Source organism: Camelus ferus, chromosome 8 (assembly GCF_009834535.1).
Source record: "Camelus ferus isolate YT-003-E chromosome 8, BCGSAC_Cfer_1.0, whole genome shotgun sequence".
NCBI classification, from domain to species: Eukaryota; Metazoa; Chordata; class Mammalia; order Artiodactyla; family Camelidae; genus Camelus; species Camelus ferus.
In genome coordinates, this window is record NC_045703.1 from 42,075,554 (window position 1) to 42,095,121 (window position 19,568).

General features: G+C 37.0%; 1 protein-coding gene across 1 annotated transcript; it reads left to right on the forward strand.

Annotated features, from left to right (window-relative positions):
* Positions 1-641: 641 nt before the first annotated feature.
* On the forward strand, positions 642-18,598 carry HINT3 (histidine triad nucleotide binding protein 3). The gene is made up of 5 exons (XM_032484837.1): positions 642-1,010; positions 9,669-9,786; positions 12,229-12,298; positions 14,210-14,336; positions 16,338-18,598. The coding sequence occupies exons 1-5, from the start codon at positions 810-812 to the stop codon at positions 16,368-16,370; spliced, it is 549 nt and encodes a 182-aa protein (XP_032340728.1). The 5' UTR covers positions 642-809; the 3' UTR covers positions 16,371-18,598.
* The last annotated feature ends 970 nt before the right edge of the window (positions 18,599-19,568 follow it).

Sequence of the window (19,568 nt, forward strand, 5' to 3'; positions counted from 1 at the left end):
CCATACTGAATCACTGTGTAAGTGCTCGTATGTTCTTTTTTGAAACTGTAAAGAAATATATCCTTGACTTTTATTGTTTCTTTGTTCTGACAAGATACAAAACTGTGCTGGAAGCCATGCTTCTCTGGATCAGCACCTCAGAGTAATTTGAGAAGCAGGCTTCCCAGCTAGTCCTCATTTTTACTCAAATAAAACTGTTTCCTATTCTTATTCTTATTATTTATGTTGACACACCTACTATCGCTGAAAATGCATATATAGAGCATCAAATATGATCTAGGCTGAAAACAAAGCGCTAGAAATTCTGTTCATTCTCTTAAAACGCATGAATTTTTAAGAACTTTTCTTTCCCTTACAACATCGTGACACACTCCTGGGGCACCTTACATCGCAGGCTTCAGGGAAACGACGTTCAACCCATCAACAGGTTCCTTTTGGCCCCAGGATAGGGCGCGCCGGTGATGTCACCGCGACGGAGGGCGCGAGCCTGCGTTTCGGCGGACGTCGTGCGTTGTTACCAACGAGACGGAGGGCGAGGGCCGACTGCCGCCGCCAGCGGCTCCTCTCCGTAGCGCCCGCTCGCTTCCTCCTGCGCCCCCTCGTGGCCTCCAGTGGGCGGGCCCGCCTCTGGCTTTGCGGCCGCGCAGCGAGTCTCCCTCGGTCTAGCCTGGATCAGCTCCAGCGCCCACCTCCTGGCCCGGCCCAGCGCCAGGCGAGGGGCGACGCCTGGAGGCAAAATTGAGGAGGTGCAGGAGGCGAACTCTGCGTGGGCCCTGTGGTCGCCGAGAAGCCTGAGGCTCTCAGCTGCGATGGCGGAGGAGCAGGAGTGCGGTTCCGCGAAGTCCTGCGCCGACCTTGAGGCAGCGGGGGCTGCAGAACCTACGGGGTCTTCACCGGAGACCAGCGCGGTCGCCGCAGAGTCGCCGGAGCTCCAGGGCTGCAGTAGCAAGTGCGTGTTCTGCCGGATCGCGGGGCAGCAGGACACCGGCACTGAGCTCCTGTACTGTGAGGTGGGCGGCGCCGACCGGCCCGGGGCTCCGCGGGGCCTCGCGGGTGTGGGTGCGGGCGGGTCCTGGGGAAATGGGGATGGGAGGCTGCGTGTTCTGCTGTTAGTGATAGACTTGATTCTCTCGGCGGCGGCGGGAGGGTCACCAGCGGCCTCTCGGCTGTTCTGAAGGGAGAGAATGTGGGGATAAAGTCTCTCTCTGCAGCTGCCGAGGTACCTGGTAGAAAGTAGCAGGTATGGCCTCTAATTTCATTACAGGGACCCCTCCCCGCGCCTTTCTAGGCACAGCTTTTACATTCCGCACTCAATTGCTGATACTGAAAACTGGTAGAAAATCAATCCTGGTCATTGTGAAGCGCTTGTTGTTAGACTGAAAATAGGCTGGCAGGAGTGGGTCCGAGGTCGGACCATTACTCAGTGACTTCTGATTCGCATTAAAGGGTCCAGTTCCTAGAACTGTTATCAGTTGAGATGTGTGGAAAATTTCAGAGCACTAAGACTTTGTCCAGATATTTAAGAACAGATACCTGGTAGTCAGTTTCTTCTACCAGCTCAACTTGCCTTTAAAGAAACAACCTTTTGAGACAACCAAAGATACTGAGTTTTTGTTTTTGGTTTTGGTAGTAATCATACTATTCATTTGTTAAAAGTAAATTGATTTCCTTCTAAGCACTGTTGGAGATTCAGTGGTGAGCAAGGTAAAGGATAGTCCCTGTCTAGATTTTATAATCTGAAGGGTGGAGTGAATACCGAGGAAGCAGCTGATGGTGAAATGGTTTTACCACCTGCAGTATTTTGCAAGGCCCGTGGAGAGGCACCTGACCCAGATTTGAAGGGTCAGGGAAGGCATTCCCCAGGAAGTGAGACATGAAAAAATAAGTAGGCATTTATCAGGTGAGGAAGAGGGAAGAATGTCCCTGGTAAAGAGAACCTTGGAAGGTTCCATTTGTGCCACAGGAAAGGAGAAATCCAATCTAACTGGAATACAGAGTCTGAGGGGATGCATGGTGAGAGATGAGGCTGAAGAGGTAAATAGGGGGCCAAATTATTAAGGCCATTGTAATTTATGTTAAGGAGTTTGGGCATTATTTGAAGAGTGAAGGGAAGCCCTGCAGTGTTTAATGCTACTGTTAAGGCTGGGTTTGAAGGAAGGGGTTGAGGGGCTACATGAGAGGGTTTGATCTTTGAGAGATCATCTGGCACTGCTGTAGAGAATGGAGCAGTCTGGAGGCATGGATCTGAAGTAATCCAGCCTGATGATGGCCTGAAATAAGAATGTGATAGTAGGGCTGAAGAAAAGTGGATAAATTTAAGGACATAGGAGATAAAACAGGCAGGACAGGATCTGACACTGGGGAGATCTGTATCTCTAGCCCAGATGATAGGACTGATGGTTTATAGATGGCAATTGTAAAGAGAGGAATTAATGAGATCACTAGGAAGTGTATGTAGAGTAAGAAGTGAAGAGGCCCCTACACAGAACCCCAAAGGACACTAACATCATAAGAGAGAGGCAGAGGAACAGAAGGAAAACCAGAAAAGTTAAGAGAAAGGAGTGTGTCAGGAAGAAAGGAATTGGCAGCACTATCAGTCTTCCCTAATCCTCATGTCTGGGTTAGGTGACCCTGCAGTATGCTTGCAGAGAGGCCAAGTTAGATCAGAACGGGTTTTGCCTCTAGAGTGATGGTCATTGACCTTGAGGAGAGCAATTGCAGAAGGCATTTGGCAGATTGTACTTGATAAGAACCTGGAGGATGAAAAATTGAAGACAGCAAGTATAGACAACTTTTGAAGGAAGTCTGGCCATCCTGGGGAATAGGGGAAGGGAATGGTAACTACAGGAAGAGATGGGGTTAATGTTGCCGAAACACAGCTCCCATACCCTGCTTACCGAATTGAAACTTGAGGACAGAGTTTTGGATGAAGTAGAAAAGGCAGGTTTATTTCTCTGCCAGGCAAAGGAAGTCACAGTGGACTAACGTCTCTTAAGACTGTGAGCCTGCTAGGGAGAGAAGGCAGGGGGTTTTATAGTAAAAGTTCAAGAGTTCAAGGGGCAGAGCTGGTTTCCTTAGAGATTGCATACAGGGTAACAAGCTGTTGCAAAGTTATTCTTATTTTTGCAGATGCGGTGGTCCCCTTCCCTCTGCTGGGTATGAAGTTCACCTCAGGCTTTGAGACTCTCTTAATATTCTTGTACAACAAAGGATGAATAGGAAGGGGATCCCTGGAAAAGAGCTCTAGAGAAAAATGTGTGCAGTTTAAAATCAGGTTGATAAATGCTTTTAGCCTTTTAAGCAGGCTGAAGCCTGGGACCTCCTGTACCTCAAACAACAGGATATGAGGAAACCACAAGGGGTCTAGGAGGCCACTAGGGTCAGGAGCAGGGTACTGGGGGCAAAAGCAGGGTACTAAGCATGACCCCTGCACACAGCACCAGCACCACAAGGGAGTTGGGCAGACCACCCATGCCTCCCTCCTTTCCAGCCTAACCCTAGCTCAGTTGGTAGAGCATGAGAAAAACCCTTTAAACCATCATATAGTTAAGCAGTTACAAACACCATTACAGATATCAGATGGTCACCAATGACAATAGAGTCCTGCTCGGTTACATTAAGAGAAAGCTTTTTAAAACAGTGAAGACTTTGGTGTGTTTAAAATGAAACGGTGCCGGTGGAGAGAGGTTTCAAATGGCCCAGGGCAGTAGAGCTTTGTTCCTGGGAAAGAGGAATCTCAGGCACTCATCCATTCCTCGGTATATGAATGAGTGCCTCCTGTGTGCCAGGCACTGTTGGAGGCATTGAGAAACAGCAGTAAACAAAATGTGCAAAAACCCCTGTCCTCGGGGAACTTACATTGTACTCACAGGAAATAGACAATAAGCAACATAATAAGTAAAATACATAGTTTATTAGATGGTGAAAAATAAAAGAGAAAAGGAATGCAACTTTAAAGGAAAAGCTGCACTAAGAATGTGGCATTTGAATGAAGCCCTGAAGGAGGCGAAGGAGCAAAATATATGGTTATTTTGAAGTAAAAAGTTTGAAGTAGCTCCCCTGGAGGCCAGCAGAGAGGATGAGGGAGACAAGGATTCTTGTGTAGTGATGAGGGTCAGTTGAGGTGGAGGACATTTGGTTTAATGTCTGCTCAGCCACAAGACTTTTGCCTCCCCTCAAGCAGAAGCCTAAGTCCAGTTTCAGATAATGTGGGCCGGTGTGTCAACCCAGAGTTGGAGTCCGGTCCTATGGTTGTTACCAAAGTGCAGCAGGACAACGCTAAGAATTTATGCTGCAGAAAGACTGAATAGGAGAAGGAAGTGAGACAGGAAGCAGCTGACAGAGAAAGAGTAAGTCCATCAGTTGTCTGTACAGTAGACCTTTGCTGAGCTGATCTGGACAGTCAGAAGGGACCAAGTTCTGTCTCTTTATTCACTCCTTATTTTACTAATTATAAAATTAAGTAAACAAGAGGTAAAGTGAGTTTTTTAACTTCACAGAGTTCAATATTTCTTAGATTCTTGGAAACTGCTTTTAAATTGTGCATGCTCCAGTACCAGTGTTGAAGAAAACTGATAGAAAATAGGTACCAGTAGTTGTGGAAAGCTTTGTCTAAAAATTGTCATTGAGGAGGGGAGGCTGGTCCAAACTTGCATCATAGTTACCTTCCCGGCCAAAGGTCAGGATTTTTTCTTTGTTTGGAACATTCTCAAAGTAAACTATATGAGGAGACTCAGGGTGTTTTTATAGAGGAAATTAATACTTTAAAATAATTTATACCCTAAATAGGGAACATAGATCAATATATACAATAGTCCATATAATACAAAACATAGGATACATATACTTGTGCAGTAGTGCGCCAAGAAGTTGTTCTTTTTTTTCCAAAATGAATCTAGCATGATTTAATGTAGAAGAGCTCACTAACTAAAGATTAATGAATCTTTTTAAAAAGAGAATAATTACCTAATACTGAATTTGTACATTTTAGATTATATATAATATTCATGTATTCATATATATTCATTATAAACATCTAGATACTGTTGGGTTTATGTGAAGTAAGGTAAACTTATAATTAAGTGTAGAGGAGAAAATCTGATTTGGATTAATTGGACTGGTTACCAGCATCATGTAGCGTTAGTTTGGGAAACATTCTGGCAAAAGCTGGAGAAGATTCCTCACCCCACAGGCCTCTGTATAGTGTTTTCTTGTTGTATACTGTGGAATCAAAAGTAAGCAAAGACTAGACCATGCGTTCTCATGGGGGAGATACCACTCCCCAAGGGGTGAAAACTGGTTCTTGGGAGGCAATACTGTATTCTCTTTTTATGTATGAGGCAAAGATGTACATAGAGTACATAAACAGATAAAGAGTGTTCTGTGGTATTAAAATGTAGTAGGGGTGGGATTAGGAAGAAATGCCTCAAAAATGTTCTTAGAGGGGCATTGATGAAAATGTGGTTGAGAAACACTGGGCTAAATGTTTATTTTCACCCTGCTTGAGACATTACTGAGGGAATACTAGTTTAATTTGAATGCTTTTCCCCTTCTTCAATCAAAATTGACCTAAAACCTTAGATGGCATGATACTGAAATGTTCTTTCAAGTGTTCTTTCTTTTTATTCGCTTAAGATGTCACTCATGGTTTAGTTGCAGGAAAGAAAAATAAATCAGGCTTTTTTTTAAAGCAGAAATTGATTTAATATAGGGAATTATTTGCTAAAATAGTCATTGCAAGGGCTGGAGGAGCTGGTTTTGGAAAAGCCTTTAAGAATGACATCCAGAACAGCACTGCAGAACTGGCTCCCTGGGGAGATAGGTCAGGAAGGTAGGAGTCAGGTGACTGCCATCAGAAACTGGACTTCAGGAAAATGTCCCCTTAGGTGTGATCCAGAGATGAAGAAAGTGTGACTGCCACTTTTAAACTGTGCTTTTAATGGCAGTACTGTTGGCATTTGGGGTTGGACTCTGCTTAGTTGTGCAGGGCAATTCCACCTATTGGATCATGGAAGACTTCATCTCTGTGGAAAAGCATCTGAAAACCGTTACAACACACCATTTTTTAAGGGATAAATGAAGGAGTTTCGGTAGCTTTATCCTTCTATTTAAGCAACTGCCATTTATTTATTCAACAGTTTTGCAGACTTACTATGTGTTACTCACTTGGAGTTCAAAGATGAATATGACATGTCCCACACTTGAGAAGCTTGCCAATGAGCTGAACTGAAAGCAGCAAATGAAAAATTCTCTTTTAGTGGGTGTCATTAAAGATAAGATAGTCAAAAGTCACTTGAAATTATCTGGTCTTTGTGTGGTTATGCTACCAACATGACATGCAGTTAGGTTCACTTGTTTCTGTTTGTTTTCAATTTTTAGAGACTACTTTTTTTTAAGTCCAAAAATGTATGCTAAATATTCACTTTTTTAAAGCAGAGTACATTCGAAGTCTAGTATTCATTCTCTTGTTATTTCTACTCTGTTCCTCTTTCCCTGTAAGAAACTTTTAAAAAGCGGTTTTGGTTTATCTTTCCTTTGTGAGTAAATATGTATGCATATGTTTATATTCCCCCTTAATATACAAAAGATAACCTAACCGCTCTTGTTCTTTGCTTTTTTTTTTTTTTTTTACCTTAGGAGAATGTTTCAGAAGTGACTTCATAAGTATATAAAGATCTTCCTCATTCCTTTTTATAGCTACACAATACTCCATTTATGAACTCACTGTAATTTATTCAACCAGTCTCTTAAATGAATTATGGACATGGGTTATTTTCAGCCGTTTGCCATCATAAATTGTGCTTCAAAGAATAGCCTTGTTCAAATACCATCTGATATTTTTTGCCTTTTTAATCTGTGGAATGGGAGGACAGTCTTTCTTCAAGTGAAGAGTCTATATATTCGCTGGGTCAGTAGTAGCAGCAGGGAGAGGGGGACATCAGAGAGCCAGTTTTCAGTACTTTAGAAAGCCTAATGGGAATCTAATTCAATCACTGATTGCATAGACTAGATAAAACATCAATCTTCTTTGCTTTTGACAGGAATTTTACCTACTGATGATGATGACAGTTATGTTGATTGATAGTTTTTTTAAATTAATAAGAATTTAGAAAATAAAATACTAATGTGTGACATTTAGTAAACAAAACCTTTCAAAATAGGGTTTTGAGAGATGACAGAGAACTGGGCATTTCGTTCATTCTCATGGCTGAGTCATATAAGACAAAAGATTTTTAGGAGCTTATTTTTTTTCTTCTATTATCCTTTAGATTGGCACTTTCTAGTTCCATGAATCTAAAGAAGTGTCACTCCTGCTTTGAGGTAGAATCCAGCTATATTATCTCTAACTAATTCTAATCAAGATGTATTCTGTACAAGAATTACCTCTGGATTTTGAAAGTTAATACCATAATTGAGGGGAAATAAAGACATATAAAACTGGTGTGTTATGATCAATCTGGGAAATACAATTTTGTTGTGCTAGATTAGGTCCCCAATACTAGTTGTTTCTCAGCTGGGAGCATTAAAGAAATAATGGAAAATGAAACATTCAAAAACATTGTGGTCTTCAATCTTATCCTTTCCTAAAAAGGATATCAATGGATATCAATATTTAAAGTTACTACTAGACAGAATAACCATAGTAAAAATTTTTTAAATTGATGAAGTTGTTATGTTTGTTATTTTAGGGTTAGAGTTAGCCCTTGGGGTTCCCCAAGTCATCCAACCTTCTGGGACTATACATACACACACACACACACACACACACACACACACACACACACACACACACACACATTTGCATATATTTACATATGTATGTATATGTACACACACGTACGTACGTATGTATGTACGTACACACACACACACACACACACACACACACACACACACACACACACACACTCCTAGTCTGAATCTCTATCCATGAATTAACAGCAAACCCATCGCTCTCTCAAATATATCAAAAGATTTTCTCCTGGGACTAGGGGAATATGCTGCATACATTATCCCTAGTCACCTCATGAGTTTCTGTTTCTACTTAATTTTCTATCTCAACCTCAAACTTTTGTCTTGCTTCAACCGAAGAGAATAACAGATTCTTTTCATTTTATTTTCCTGTTACATTAAAGCAAAGCAACAATTGCTACAGATTTTTCTGAAAGTTTGGGGGCAGTAAGGATCTCATTTTTGAAACATAGCATCAGATCCCTGTTTCTGTAGGGAGGCACCTCCATTCACTTCTTGTTTGTTTACCTTCCTCCTAGCTCATGCTTCATTCAGTTAACCCATCACTGTGTTTACCACAAGATCTTAAAGTTGCATTTTTTCCCCTCTCTATTCTCCTCTTTTAGGCAGGTTACACTTAATAGCTGGAAAAATAATTCAGATTTTTGTGTTGTTGTGCTTCTGCATTTTAGTAGCTCCTCATTGAAAGTATGCATGTGAGGACAGCAACAAATCAATATTTAAACAATATTTTAATAAGATGATATTGTGGGCATTTTATAGAAGCCTTAAGGTAGGAAAGGGACACACAATACCTTATTTTTGCTGACCTCCATTTCAATCATGGCTCTGCTTGGGGGCTAAAAGTAGACAAAAAGTCCCATTCGCTGAATTGTGGTCTCAGTGAGGTTAACTTGTCAGTCACCTGGAGCTTAGGTGAGCAGTATGGATACTGATAAGGAAGTTCATGGTGCAGTATGTACAGTTGCCTTTTATCATTCTCGTTGAAATCAAGATTGCTGACATGGATATTAGGCCCTTGTTCAAACTGAATTTTGGTTCTTAGAGTGGAGAACTAATGAGCAACAATGCATTCTGGGAATTTTTCTGAGGGAAATTATGCTTATTGATACAGATTTTATTTAACTTTGACTAATTTTAAAAATATAAGGTATTGAATGAGGTTATTTAGGGAATACAGGTTTTTCTGTTGGAAAAGCTTGAAATTCAAATGTTAACAAGTTGAAAGACTCCCTGTTTCGTTTCCTTTTCTTTTTTTCTTATATTACTGTGTGGAGTATGTAAACCAGAAAACCGAGGCCTTACATGTACTGGACTGGGCACACAACTTAATACAAAATACTGGAGTTTGTCTCAACATTTCAGACTCTTTTTGGTGCTGTAACGTGGCAAGTAAATTTAAAGTATTCATAATTACTGTAAAAAATGTTTAAAAGTGTAACCCCTAGATATGTAGATGCTAGATGATGTTATAACAGAGGTAAATGTCACTTTGGAAAAAATTAAACGTAAACAAGAATTTATCAATCTTGCTATGATTCTGTAGTCAAACCCTTAAAAGTACATATTAGGAGTGGAAAAACTTTAGGGTAGAGATGAAGAAATATATAATGAAATTTTTAAAACTCTGGGATTATGGTAATGAAGTTTTAATAAACTTTATTCATAATTGTTTTCCTCAAATTGATTTCTTGTCTTTTTCTTCTCTGGAATAAATGAGCATCTCATGAAGGAACTAAAAGCTTGTCTTTATGGACTTAATGCTTAATCACAAAATTGCCCAGTGGGGATTAGTTGTGACATAAGGACCATTTCGTTATCAGACTGAGATTTATGATGTTTAAGGCATGCATTAGGACAGCATTAGGAAATTGTTTTAAAAAATTCACTAACAAATGATACATTTTTTCCTTTAGAATGAAGACCTAGTTTGCTTCAAAGATATCAAGCCAGCAGCACCTCATCATTATCTTGTGGTGCCAAAGAAGCATATTGAAAACTGCAGATACCTAAAGAAAGATCACCTGGAACTGGGTAAGATGATGGCAGTATTCTTCGTGGCTATGTCTTCTTGAATCGGCATCAGTGATGGCAGAGACTGAAAACAGTTTAGCCAGGTATTATGATAGATGACCATTATGGCTTTTTGAAACTTTCATTATGAAAAATTTCAAAAATATACAAAAATGAAGAAAATTGTATAATCTCCATGTATTTATCACCCAAGCTCAACATTTATTAACTCGTGGCTAATCTTTTTACATATATTAATCTTCTCCCACAGGGGATTTGAAGCAAATCCCAGATATCATCTTTAAAAAAAATCTCTTTAAAAAATCATCTTTAAAGAAATCTCTAAAAGATTATGCCTCTTTTTGCTTTTTAAATGATGGCTTTCTTGATTCTGAAAGTGAAAGGTGCTATGAAAAGTTACAGACAAACAAGTTATGATATGGCATATGAGCTCATATTGCCTGAGAGTGAGACCATATTGGTACCTGCCTTGTAGTTAGTTTCCTGTGTAGATGAACCAACGTTTAATTATGCGATTTTAGTGATGAACTTTTAGGCTCTGAAAAAGGGATTCTGAAATCCTTCTCTTACAGGATTATCCTGTATTTTCTTATTCGTGATTTCTGTGACTTGTCAACTATCATTTACTAAGACATTTCTAAGTTTACATCACATCTGCTTTAATAGCCATTGTCAACAGGGTCTGGGATTAATTTGATCAATACCATAAGGTAACTGGCAAGATAAATAGATAAATAGGGCTAGATTTTTGAAGGTCATTAAGAAATTTCTTTGATGAAAACCTTGATAGGTTTATTAGTGTTTGTACTACTGAATTACCAGTTTATTTAAACAGTTTTTTCTAGATATTGAGAAGTACCTTAGTCATCTTAAGTTCTATCAGTACATTTCATGCTCATTCCAACAGATGGAGGCCAATTTACATGCACATTTAGGCAACAGCCACCACAGCCTTAAGAATTTCCTTTTATACTATTATGCTTAAGGAGGGAGAAATGTATTTATGTTTGTTTTTCTTTTTCTAGTATTTCCTTTCTTGGTAAAAGTTGTTATAACTGTTGTAAATCAAATGTTACTAATTTTGAGGCATCATTTGGGATTTCATTATATGTATTGTTCTTTCTGATTTTGCATATATTTGAATATTTCCATATTAAAAGTTTAAAGATACTTGCAATTAATGTTTTTATATAGTCTAAAGTTGGGAAAATAATAAGCATATGGAAGAGCTCAGTAACACAGGCAAGCACTGTGACAATAAAGGACATTAACAGAACTTCACCTAACTATAGAATACACATTTTGTTAGAAGCACGTGTTCACCAAGGTAGACTATATTCCAGACAATGAAATAAGTCTCAATACATTTCAAATGATCAAAATCTTATAAAATATGTTGTCTGATGACAATGGAATTAAAGTAGAAAAATAGTAAAACTAACTAAGTCTTAACATTTTAAAATTAACGCCCTTTTAAATACCTTCTAAATAAGTTAAAAAGACTATTTTCAATTGATTGGTAATAGACATATATCTATCAAAATTTGTAGAATCTAGTGAAAGCAGAATCTAGAAGGAAACTTACAGCTTTAAGTGCTTGTATTAGAAAAGGAAGTGTAAAACCAATGACCTAAGGTTCCAGTTTAGGATGCTAGAAGAGGCAAGTAAATTAGATCAAAGTAAGTATAAAGAAGGAACTAGTAAGATTAGATATCAGTGACATAGGAAAGAGACAATAGGTTTTACTTCATGTATTTGGATCTGATTCTAAGTGAACACGTAATTATGATTGTCATGCCATCTCAATGAATTTATCCATTTTTATCATTATAATAAATACATTCCTCTTTATTTCTGGAAGTACTTCTTGCATCTCTTTTGTATGGTATTAATTTAGCTCCTCCAGCTTTCTTATTACTTATTGTTTGCATTTGGTATCTTTTTCTATCCTTTACTTGCAAATTGAATATTTACATTTAAAGACTCGAAGACAGCAATATAATTGGGTCCTGCTTTTAAAAAAAAAATATATATATAGTGTGAAAATCTCTGTCTTTTAATTGGAGAGTTTAGTAAAGAAACAATATAACCATTGATAAAGCTGGATTTAGGTCTACCATCTTGCCATTTGTTTTCTGTCTTTCTTCTTGATTCAAACATTTTCTTGCTCATTTACTTGGTTTCCTTATGATTAGAATTAGACCTCAGTAGGGTCAGATGTCCTAGTCACTTGATAATATCTGTTAACAGCTGTCCAAAGTCAGCCTATGAGTGATATTGTGTAATAGGTTGAACCTTCATTTCAGTTGTTGATAAGCAAACTTCTCAGTAACTTAGAGCTATTGAATGTGTCTTTAATGTGTATCCATTTTTACTAGGATTAGTAACTATGTAGTGAACTTAATGTCTCCTATAGTGTGATACAGTTTTCCTGTTTTATAGTTGAGAACATGGTAACTGTTGGAAAAACCATTCTTGAAAGGAATAATTTCACTGACTTTAAAAATACAAGGTATGTATACTTCCAGGTAGAAATCAATATATGCAGTTGATTTTTTTGAAATGTTATTTCCTCAGGAAAATTAAAGTAGAGAAGGCAAAGTTCATGGGTTAGAGCAGTTTTCCTGAAAGTGAGCATTGTTCATTGGTAAATTTAATAAACAAATCTTTTCATATCTCAACATCTAATAATCACCACTTATAGTTTGGACAGACAAGTGTATTCATGCAGTGAGTACATAAAATTAGTTACTTAGTCCACTTTGTTCAATTTGTGCATTCCTATAAAATTGTGTATAAACTGAATTTCCTTAGAAAAAATTTATTCTGTGATTGAAATATACATTATGACACTTCTAGCATGAAAGTAACTTGAATTCGTTTCTTGCTGAACTGAACTCTGGCATTTGCCAAAGTTTGAGCAAAAGCACTCAATGTTCAATTTGGCAACTGTGTTAATTAATCTAATTTTTTTCTTTTTAAAAGATTTCTGATTTTGTTTTGTATGATCAAGCAGTACCAAGGCAGGTATAGTGGAGATTACTTCTGACAACTCTGAACTGGAATTTAGAGAGACCGGAATTCTAATGCTGTCCATGCTACTTGACGTTACTGTGCTTGTACTGGCTGTGTTACTTTAGATAAGTCATTTAACCTCTCCAAGGTAACAGCTGCTCTGCCTACTTATAGGCCCAAAGGAGACTGTGTGTGTGTAAAAATCCCGTGAAAACTGTCCAGCACTATGTTCAAGGGTGATAATGACAAGGGACAGATGGTACTTGAGACCCTTTGATCAAAAGCAGCACGTTCCCCCCCCCCCCAGTCATAGGAGTGCTTATGAGAAGAATGAGCACTGGACTTGGAGTCAAGAGCCCTGAGTCTTAATCCTACCTCTACCACTGCCTAACTTTGTGACCTTGGGAAGTCTCTTCAACTTGTTGGATCTTGGTTTCCCCATCTTTAAAATGAAAAGGTTGAGTGAACCCTTGAGTTGTTTCTAGCTTTTAGATTACCTGATTCCGTTGTATGACTCCTGTTTCATAAGGGAAAACCTAGTCTTCTTTTCTTGGTAGTGGTAGGAGCTTTTCAATATGTCACAAATCTGACTCCACATTGTCAGTCCTGTGTTGCTGCAATACAGCACCTCTCCTCTGCCTTCTTCCCACACTCCCAGACACTTTTGGTCTCTTTTTTTTTTTAAATTGGGACTTCTAGTTTGAACAGGGAAATATTTCTAGGCTTAGATTATTGTTACAGGTGTGCTTTGCTCCATTCAGAGTAAGTGAACTTACAAAACTGTTTGTAAATGGATTTTTAAGAGGTTAAGTCATATTTTAAAAAATGTTTTACTAGTCAAAAGAATTCTCTTGTAAATGTCCTATAAAGCACATAATTATGAATAGTTATCATCTAACTTATTTTCAGTATTCAAAAAACTTAACTCATGATAAAGATTTTTTAGCGGTGGTAAGGAAATGATGGATCATTTTATTAAAGGAGAGAGCATGCCATCTACTGGCTATGTCTTGGAAAAGGGAACCCTGCTTCTGCTTGAGTGTCCAGTTATTTTAAGATTCATTGCAGAGACATCTTTTAGGAGAATGAAAGCTTAATATAAGAACTGAAGCGATAAGAAATGCCAGCTCAGAATTCATAAAGTTTATACTGCGGCATAACATGCTGTGAAAGCCTTCATTGATAAAGAGTTTATCTTACTGTAAACTTCAATATGAAAAGAAGAGGAGCTGTGTGGATACTCTGAAGTGCATAAGGAAAAACAGTGAAAGAGATGTTTGAGTAGTAATCTATCTACCTTAGGTAATCTGTTTTGGATATCTTTAATGTCCTTGTTTTAACCTGAAAATACAGCTTTGAACTATTATGGAGCTCATTTGCGAACTCTCTCTCTGCCTTCCTGTTGCAGGATGGGGTTCCATCTGCCACCGTTCTGTTCCGTCTCCCACTTGCACCTTCACGTTCTGGCACCCGCCGATCAGCTTAGCTTCGTATCAAAACTGGTTTATAGAGTGAATTCCTATTGGTTTATCTCAGTAAGTACTATTGTTTTGCCAGCAGCATACAAAAATATTTAATATATTTGTCCTTTTTGTTGTAGTTTTTCTTTTCTTGGCAACAGTAGGTAGGTACACCTCTTACAGACTTGGTCATCTGTTTTAACCTATCATTGGCACAGATCCAAAATAATATTTTTAATTTGGGGGACTTTCCATGTCATCAGATCTGTAGGAAGAGGTGCTATGGCGAAGTCAGTTTTAAGCAGAGGATATGATACAGAAGAACCATGGCATTAATAGTTCATAATCCTGATTCCTGGCTCCATTAGTTATTTGAGTGGCCATGTGCAAGTTACTTAAACTTTTTAAGGCCCAAGTTTTTTATCTATCACCTGCATATAAGTCATAGTGCCTACCAGTAGGGTTGATAAGAGGATTGATGAAATAATTAACATGTAAAGCAGCTAAAACTGTACCTTGCAAATAGTAGGGGTTAATAAAAGTTACCTGCTGCCTCTATCATCATCACCAACATCACTGTAGAAACTGATGCAAGTGGTAGCATCAGCTATTAGATCTGAGGTTGAAGCTTTGAGCCTAAAAAATTGCAGGATTCTGCTTTGCTAGGGCAAAAGTAGAACAGAATTCAACTGATTATAGGCTTGAAACCTGACAGTCGAGCTTTAGTTATTAAGTGACTCTGTCCTTCCAGGGCCACTTGACTAGTAATAGTAATTTACTTTTCTTATTTTATGTGTCCATGATATAGTTGCTATTTTCCAATAATTATCAGATTACAAATTAAATAATTACTATTAGGTAATGCATACCATTATTATTCCTCGACTTGTTGTCCAGATGATTTTAATTAAAAACATATTTAAGGTATGTGTGTGTATTTGAAATTAAAAAGTGGGGCATTTTGTAGGAAGCTTTAAAAAAAATCCATATGATAAGCAGGGATATTTATTGTTATTTGTATTTCTAATTTGCTATACTATCTATGCTTTTATAATAAAATAATTAAAATATAATTTAAAAATTATAAAAATGTATTTCCTTACATGATATTTCAGTTGGGAAAAAAATGAATGAACAAAGTTATGAGATCTGTTAATGTTCCATCCTGGGAATCTGAACTCTTCTTAAGTGTAGGTATTTAAGTATATATTATAAGACTTTGAAAAAAATCAAGATAAAGATATTAAAGTTTATTCCAAAACCTTATATAATGTTCCAGATATATAAGATGATTGTGAAAAGTATCTGAAATGATACAACTAGAAGACTTTAGTTTTCTTTTTATTTTTTCAAGATTTATTTTTTAGAGCAGTTTTAGTTTCACAGCAAAATTGAATGGAAAGTAGAGTTCCCGTATACCCTCTGTCCCCACATACTCACAGTCTCCCCACTATCAACATCCTACACCACAGTGATAAATTTGTCATGATCTATAAAACTACATTGCCATGTCATTATCACTCAGTCTGTGGTTTACATTAGGGGTCATTCTTGGTGTTGTACATTCTTTGGGTTCGGACAAATGCATAATGACTTGTATCCACCATTACAGTATGATGCAGAATAGTTTAACTGCCCTAAAAATCCTCTGTGCTCTGACCATTCATTTCTCCCTCCCCATAATCCCTAGTAACCACTGATCTTTTTAATGTCTCCTTTTGCCTTTTCCAGAATATCACATAGCTGGAATCATACAGTACGCAGCCTTTTCAGATTGACTTCTTTCACTTAGTAAAATGCATTTCATATTCCTGCATGTCTAGTTTACTTTTTAAAACTTTAGTATTATATTTATTTTCCTTATTGAAACTGTCTAACAAATAGGCAATGTGGACAAAAATCTGCCTATTTACATATAATCTAGAATACCTTTACTGTAGTTTAAAAACTACTATATTGAACAGAACTTGTAGCAGCCAGCTATTCTCCTGTGGCTCGTTATACTAGGGATGCCAGTAGAATTATTTCATGTTGGCTATGATAACTAGAATTTAAAATGTTATTTTTAAATTACAGGCTGATTATTTGATTGAAAAACTAAGAACATGAAAATGTCAACAGTGGAAGATTTTCCTAATCTTGGCTCAATATAAACCAATATTTTGGTCTTTTGAAGTCTAATTACAATTGTAAGTTTCATTAGGTTTTATGAGAAGCTATTACTGGGTAGCCTTAAATCTTTTTTTAATGTTTATTTCCTGAAATCAGTGACAGTTACATGAATACTTTGTCATTGATTTCTTTGTTTTAATGGTTCCTTGACTAAGGTATAAGATACAATAGATAAATCCCATTAAAACAAATTCTGTTAATCAAGAAGGGCTCTATATTTTTTTTTAAAAAGTTCAAATATTTTTATTTCTCAGTAGATAGTCAATTATAATAGTGATTTATTTATGAAAAATAAACTGGTATTAAAAGTACTTTTGTTGGATCCCTTATTATATGAAGGAGGAAAAGAAGTTATTTCTTGATCATTCTATAATTTTTCACATTGAATTTCAAAATAAAGAGTACCATACTACACAGTGCTCTCTAATCTTGTTGATGGAAGAAGTTGTACATGTGTCACTTTTTATTCAGATTTCGGATGCTGGTTTTCATTTCTGGAAACCTAGCATCTTTGTAATAAGTTGATCCTGAAAACTATATAATATATATAAAATAATTTCTTTCTAACAGTGAATTTGCCATAACAATTTGGCTACACAAGAGAATTCATTGCAGTGGAATTTTATCTGTAAGAAAATAAATGGGGAAGGAACATAAAGTAGTTACATGAATGTATTAAAACTGGAAGAAACTGTTGCTTTATGACTTGTTTATTGTACCAAAGGAAAATTAGAATTACAAAGTGGTTAGACCAATCTTTTATCATGAAAAAGTCCTTATTTGAAAGTAGAGATAGATAGGCTTGGATGAGAAAATTTTACTTTAATAACACAACATTAATATTACCGGCAAATCATTTCATGAGACATATTTCTTTAGGGATTGTCTTTTGGTGCTGATCTACACTAACAATAATGAATGTGACTGAAGAGTAACTACTGAAAGCTAATCTTACGTTGTGCCACTGTGTATAATAATACTGTGTACATGAATACAAATGAACATAAAGATTAAAGTATTGGTGTTAGAAATAGGCTGAGAAGACTAGGTTTTTTTCCTCCCTTCCTTTTTTGGGCCATGATATTAAACATAGTTTTAAGTAATGAAATACTTATTACAATATTTAGTTACAACTTCTGGAATCAGTACTGTTTAGTTTACTTGTTCATCTATTCATTCAACAACCTTTTGCTGAGCATTTAATGTGTACCAGACACTGTCAGGATCAGGAAATACAGAAGTGAGAAAGGACAGTCTGCCTCCAGTTGCTAATACAAGGATCAGACCTAACCAGTGATTACAATTTAGTATGTTAAGTGCAGTAATGTACATAGAAGAGGCTGTGCAGAGGGAAACACTTTTGAGAGGAGGTGGCAGTAAAACTGAGTATTTAAGACAGTGTTAGGCAGGTAGGTAGTGGAAGTTCAGGCTGGGAGACGCACATGTACTCTCCTTGAGTTCTCCTTCCATGTTATTTTACTTCACAATTGAGTGTCCGAGCTTCATTTTATTCATTGGAGCTGGAGAGAAGGATTTGGAAGTAGGGGTTATGGACTGTCAAAATTAGATTTACAAGTTTTTCAGCAGCTTGCTCAGCACCTATACAAATTAGCAGTTATCAGTTTCTATAAATCTGTGACCAGCTTCAGAAAAGGAATTTTCAACATGTGCAACATGTTGTACTATGTGAACTTGCCTTGACATAATTGACAATATTATGCTAAAAACATGTATTTAAGGAATTCTCAAATGCCTTGTGGACCTCTTAAAAAATGTGTTTAACCATTTGATTTAATTTATATGGGATTATCCCCTCTCATAGAAAGTTTTTCTCCTTTGTTGTAAAACCCTTGGAACCTTACACTTTTAGTGGCACTTCTCTTGTAAAAATTAGTAATGAAATTATGACAATTAAAATTCACTCAGCCTTTTCAGAAGTTTGATTATTTGGTAACTTGTACAGCTACCTATAACATTAGCTCAACAGAAAGCTAATTCATAATCTGTCTTAATGTTTAAAGTAGTATCAAGAGCATTATTTATGCATGTTGTGATACTGTGTTTTACAGCTGCAGAACTATAAAATTATTAATAATGAACTACTTCAAACTGTATTTACACAGCTAAATTTCTGCTAAATAAATATGGAAAAATATTGTGTAAAATTTTGTCTCTCTGAACTTCAAAAATTATTTTTGTTTTTAAGACTTTTTTACAGAGTAGACATACCTCTTATTTCATACAAGAATCCAAAGTCAAGAGGCCAGTCTCTACTACTGCAACACCCATATATTTCTAGAATTTGATGTGAAAAAGTCATCTTTAGAAGTTGATATGCCCACACTTTCATTAAGTGCCCACTATGCTTTTTACTAAAATGAAGCTTATGCCTATTGTTTCATCAGTTTATGAATCAGCTTTTATTTTGGCAATATAAATACAAAAAACAGATCTGATTCAGCTTAAATAAACTTTATTAAGGTGGCTAAATATACTTTTGATTAAGGAGAATTAGATCCTTGTTGTATGATTAGTTATTTAAAGCCACCTGGGTAGAGATGGATCTACAATTAACAATCATCCATTAATTCAACCAATCTGAAGTCAAATATCTTTCAGATACATGTATTATATTTTCTACTGATATAAAATAGGAATCTCAAGCTTAAAAATTTCCCCCTTCCCTATCCATTCCTTTCAGTCTTCCCCATCCATTCCTTTCAGTCTTCCCCATCTTCGTTAATGGCAACTGCAATCTTTCAGTTTCTCAGGCCAAAAATCTTGCAGTCATCCTTGACTCCGGCTATCTCTCACACTTCATATCTAACACATTAGCAAACTCCATCAGCAGTATCTTCAGAATATATTCAGAGGTTGACCACTTCTCACTACTTGTACTTCTCACTCCTCACCACTGCTGTCATCTTGGCCAAGTTCTCATCATCTCTTACCTAGATTATTACAGTTAGCCTCCACTTTCTCCCTGCTTTTGTCCTTGCCCACCCTACAGTCTATTCTCAGTGCATTTATACATTAAATAAACAGAACTTGTATGCCTACAAGTATTTTCCTTGTAGCAAAAATACTACAAGGATACCAAATGGTAAATGAGTGGTCCAGCTAAGTCAGTCCCCA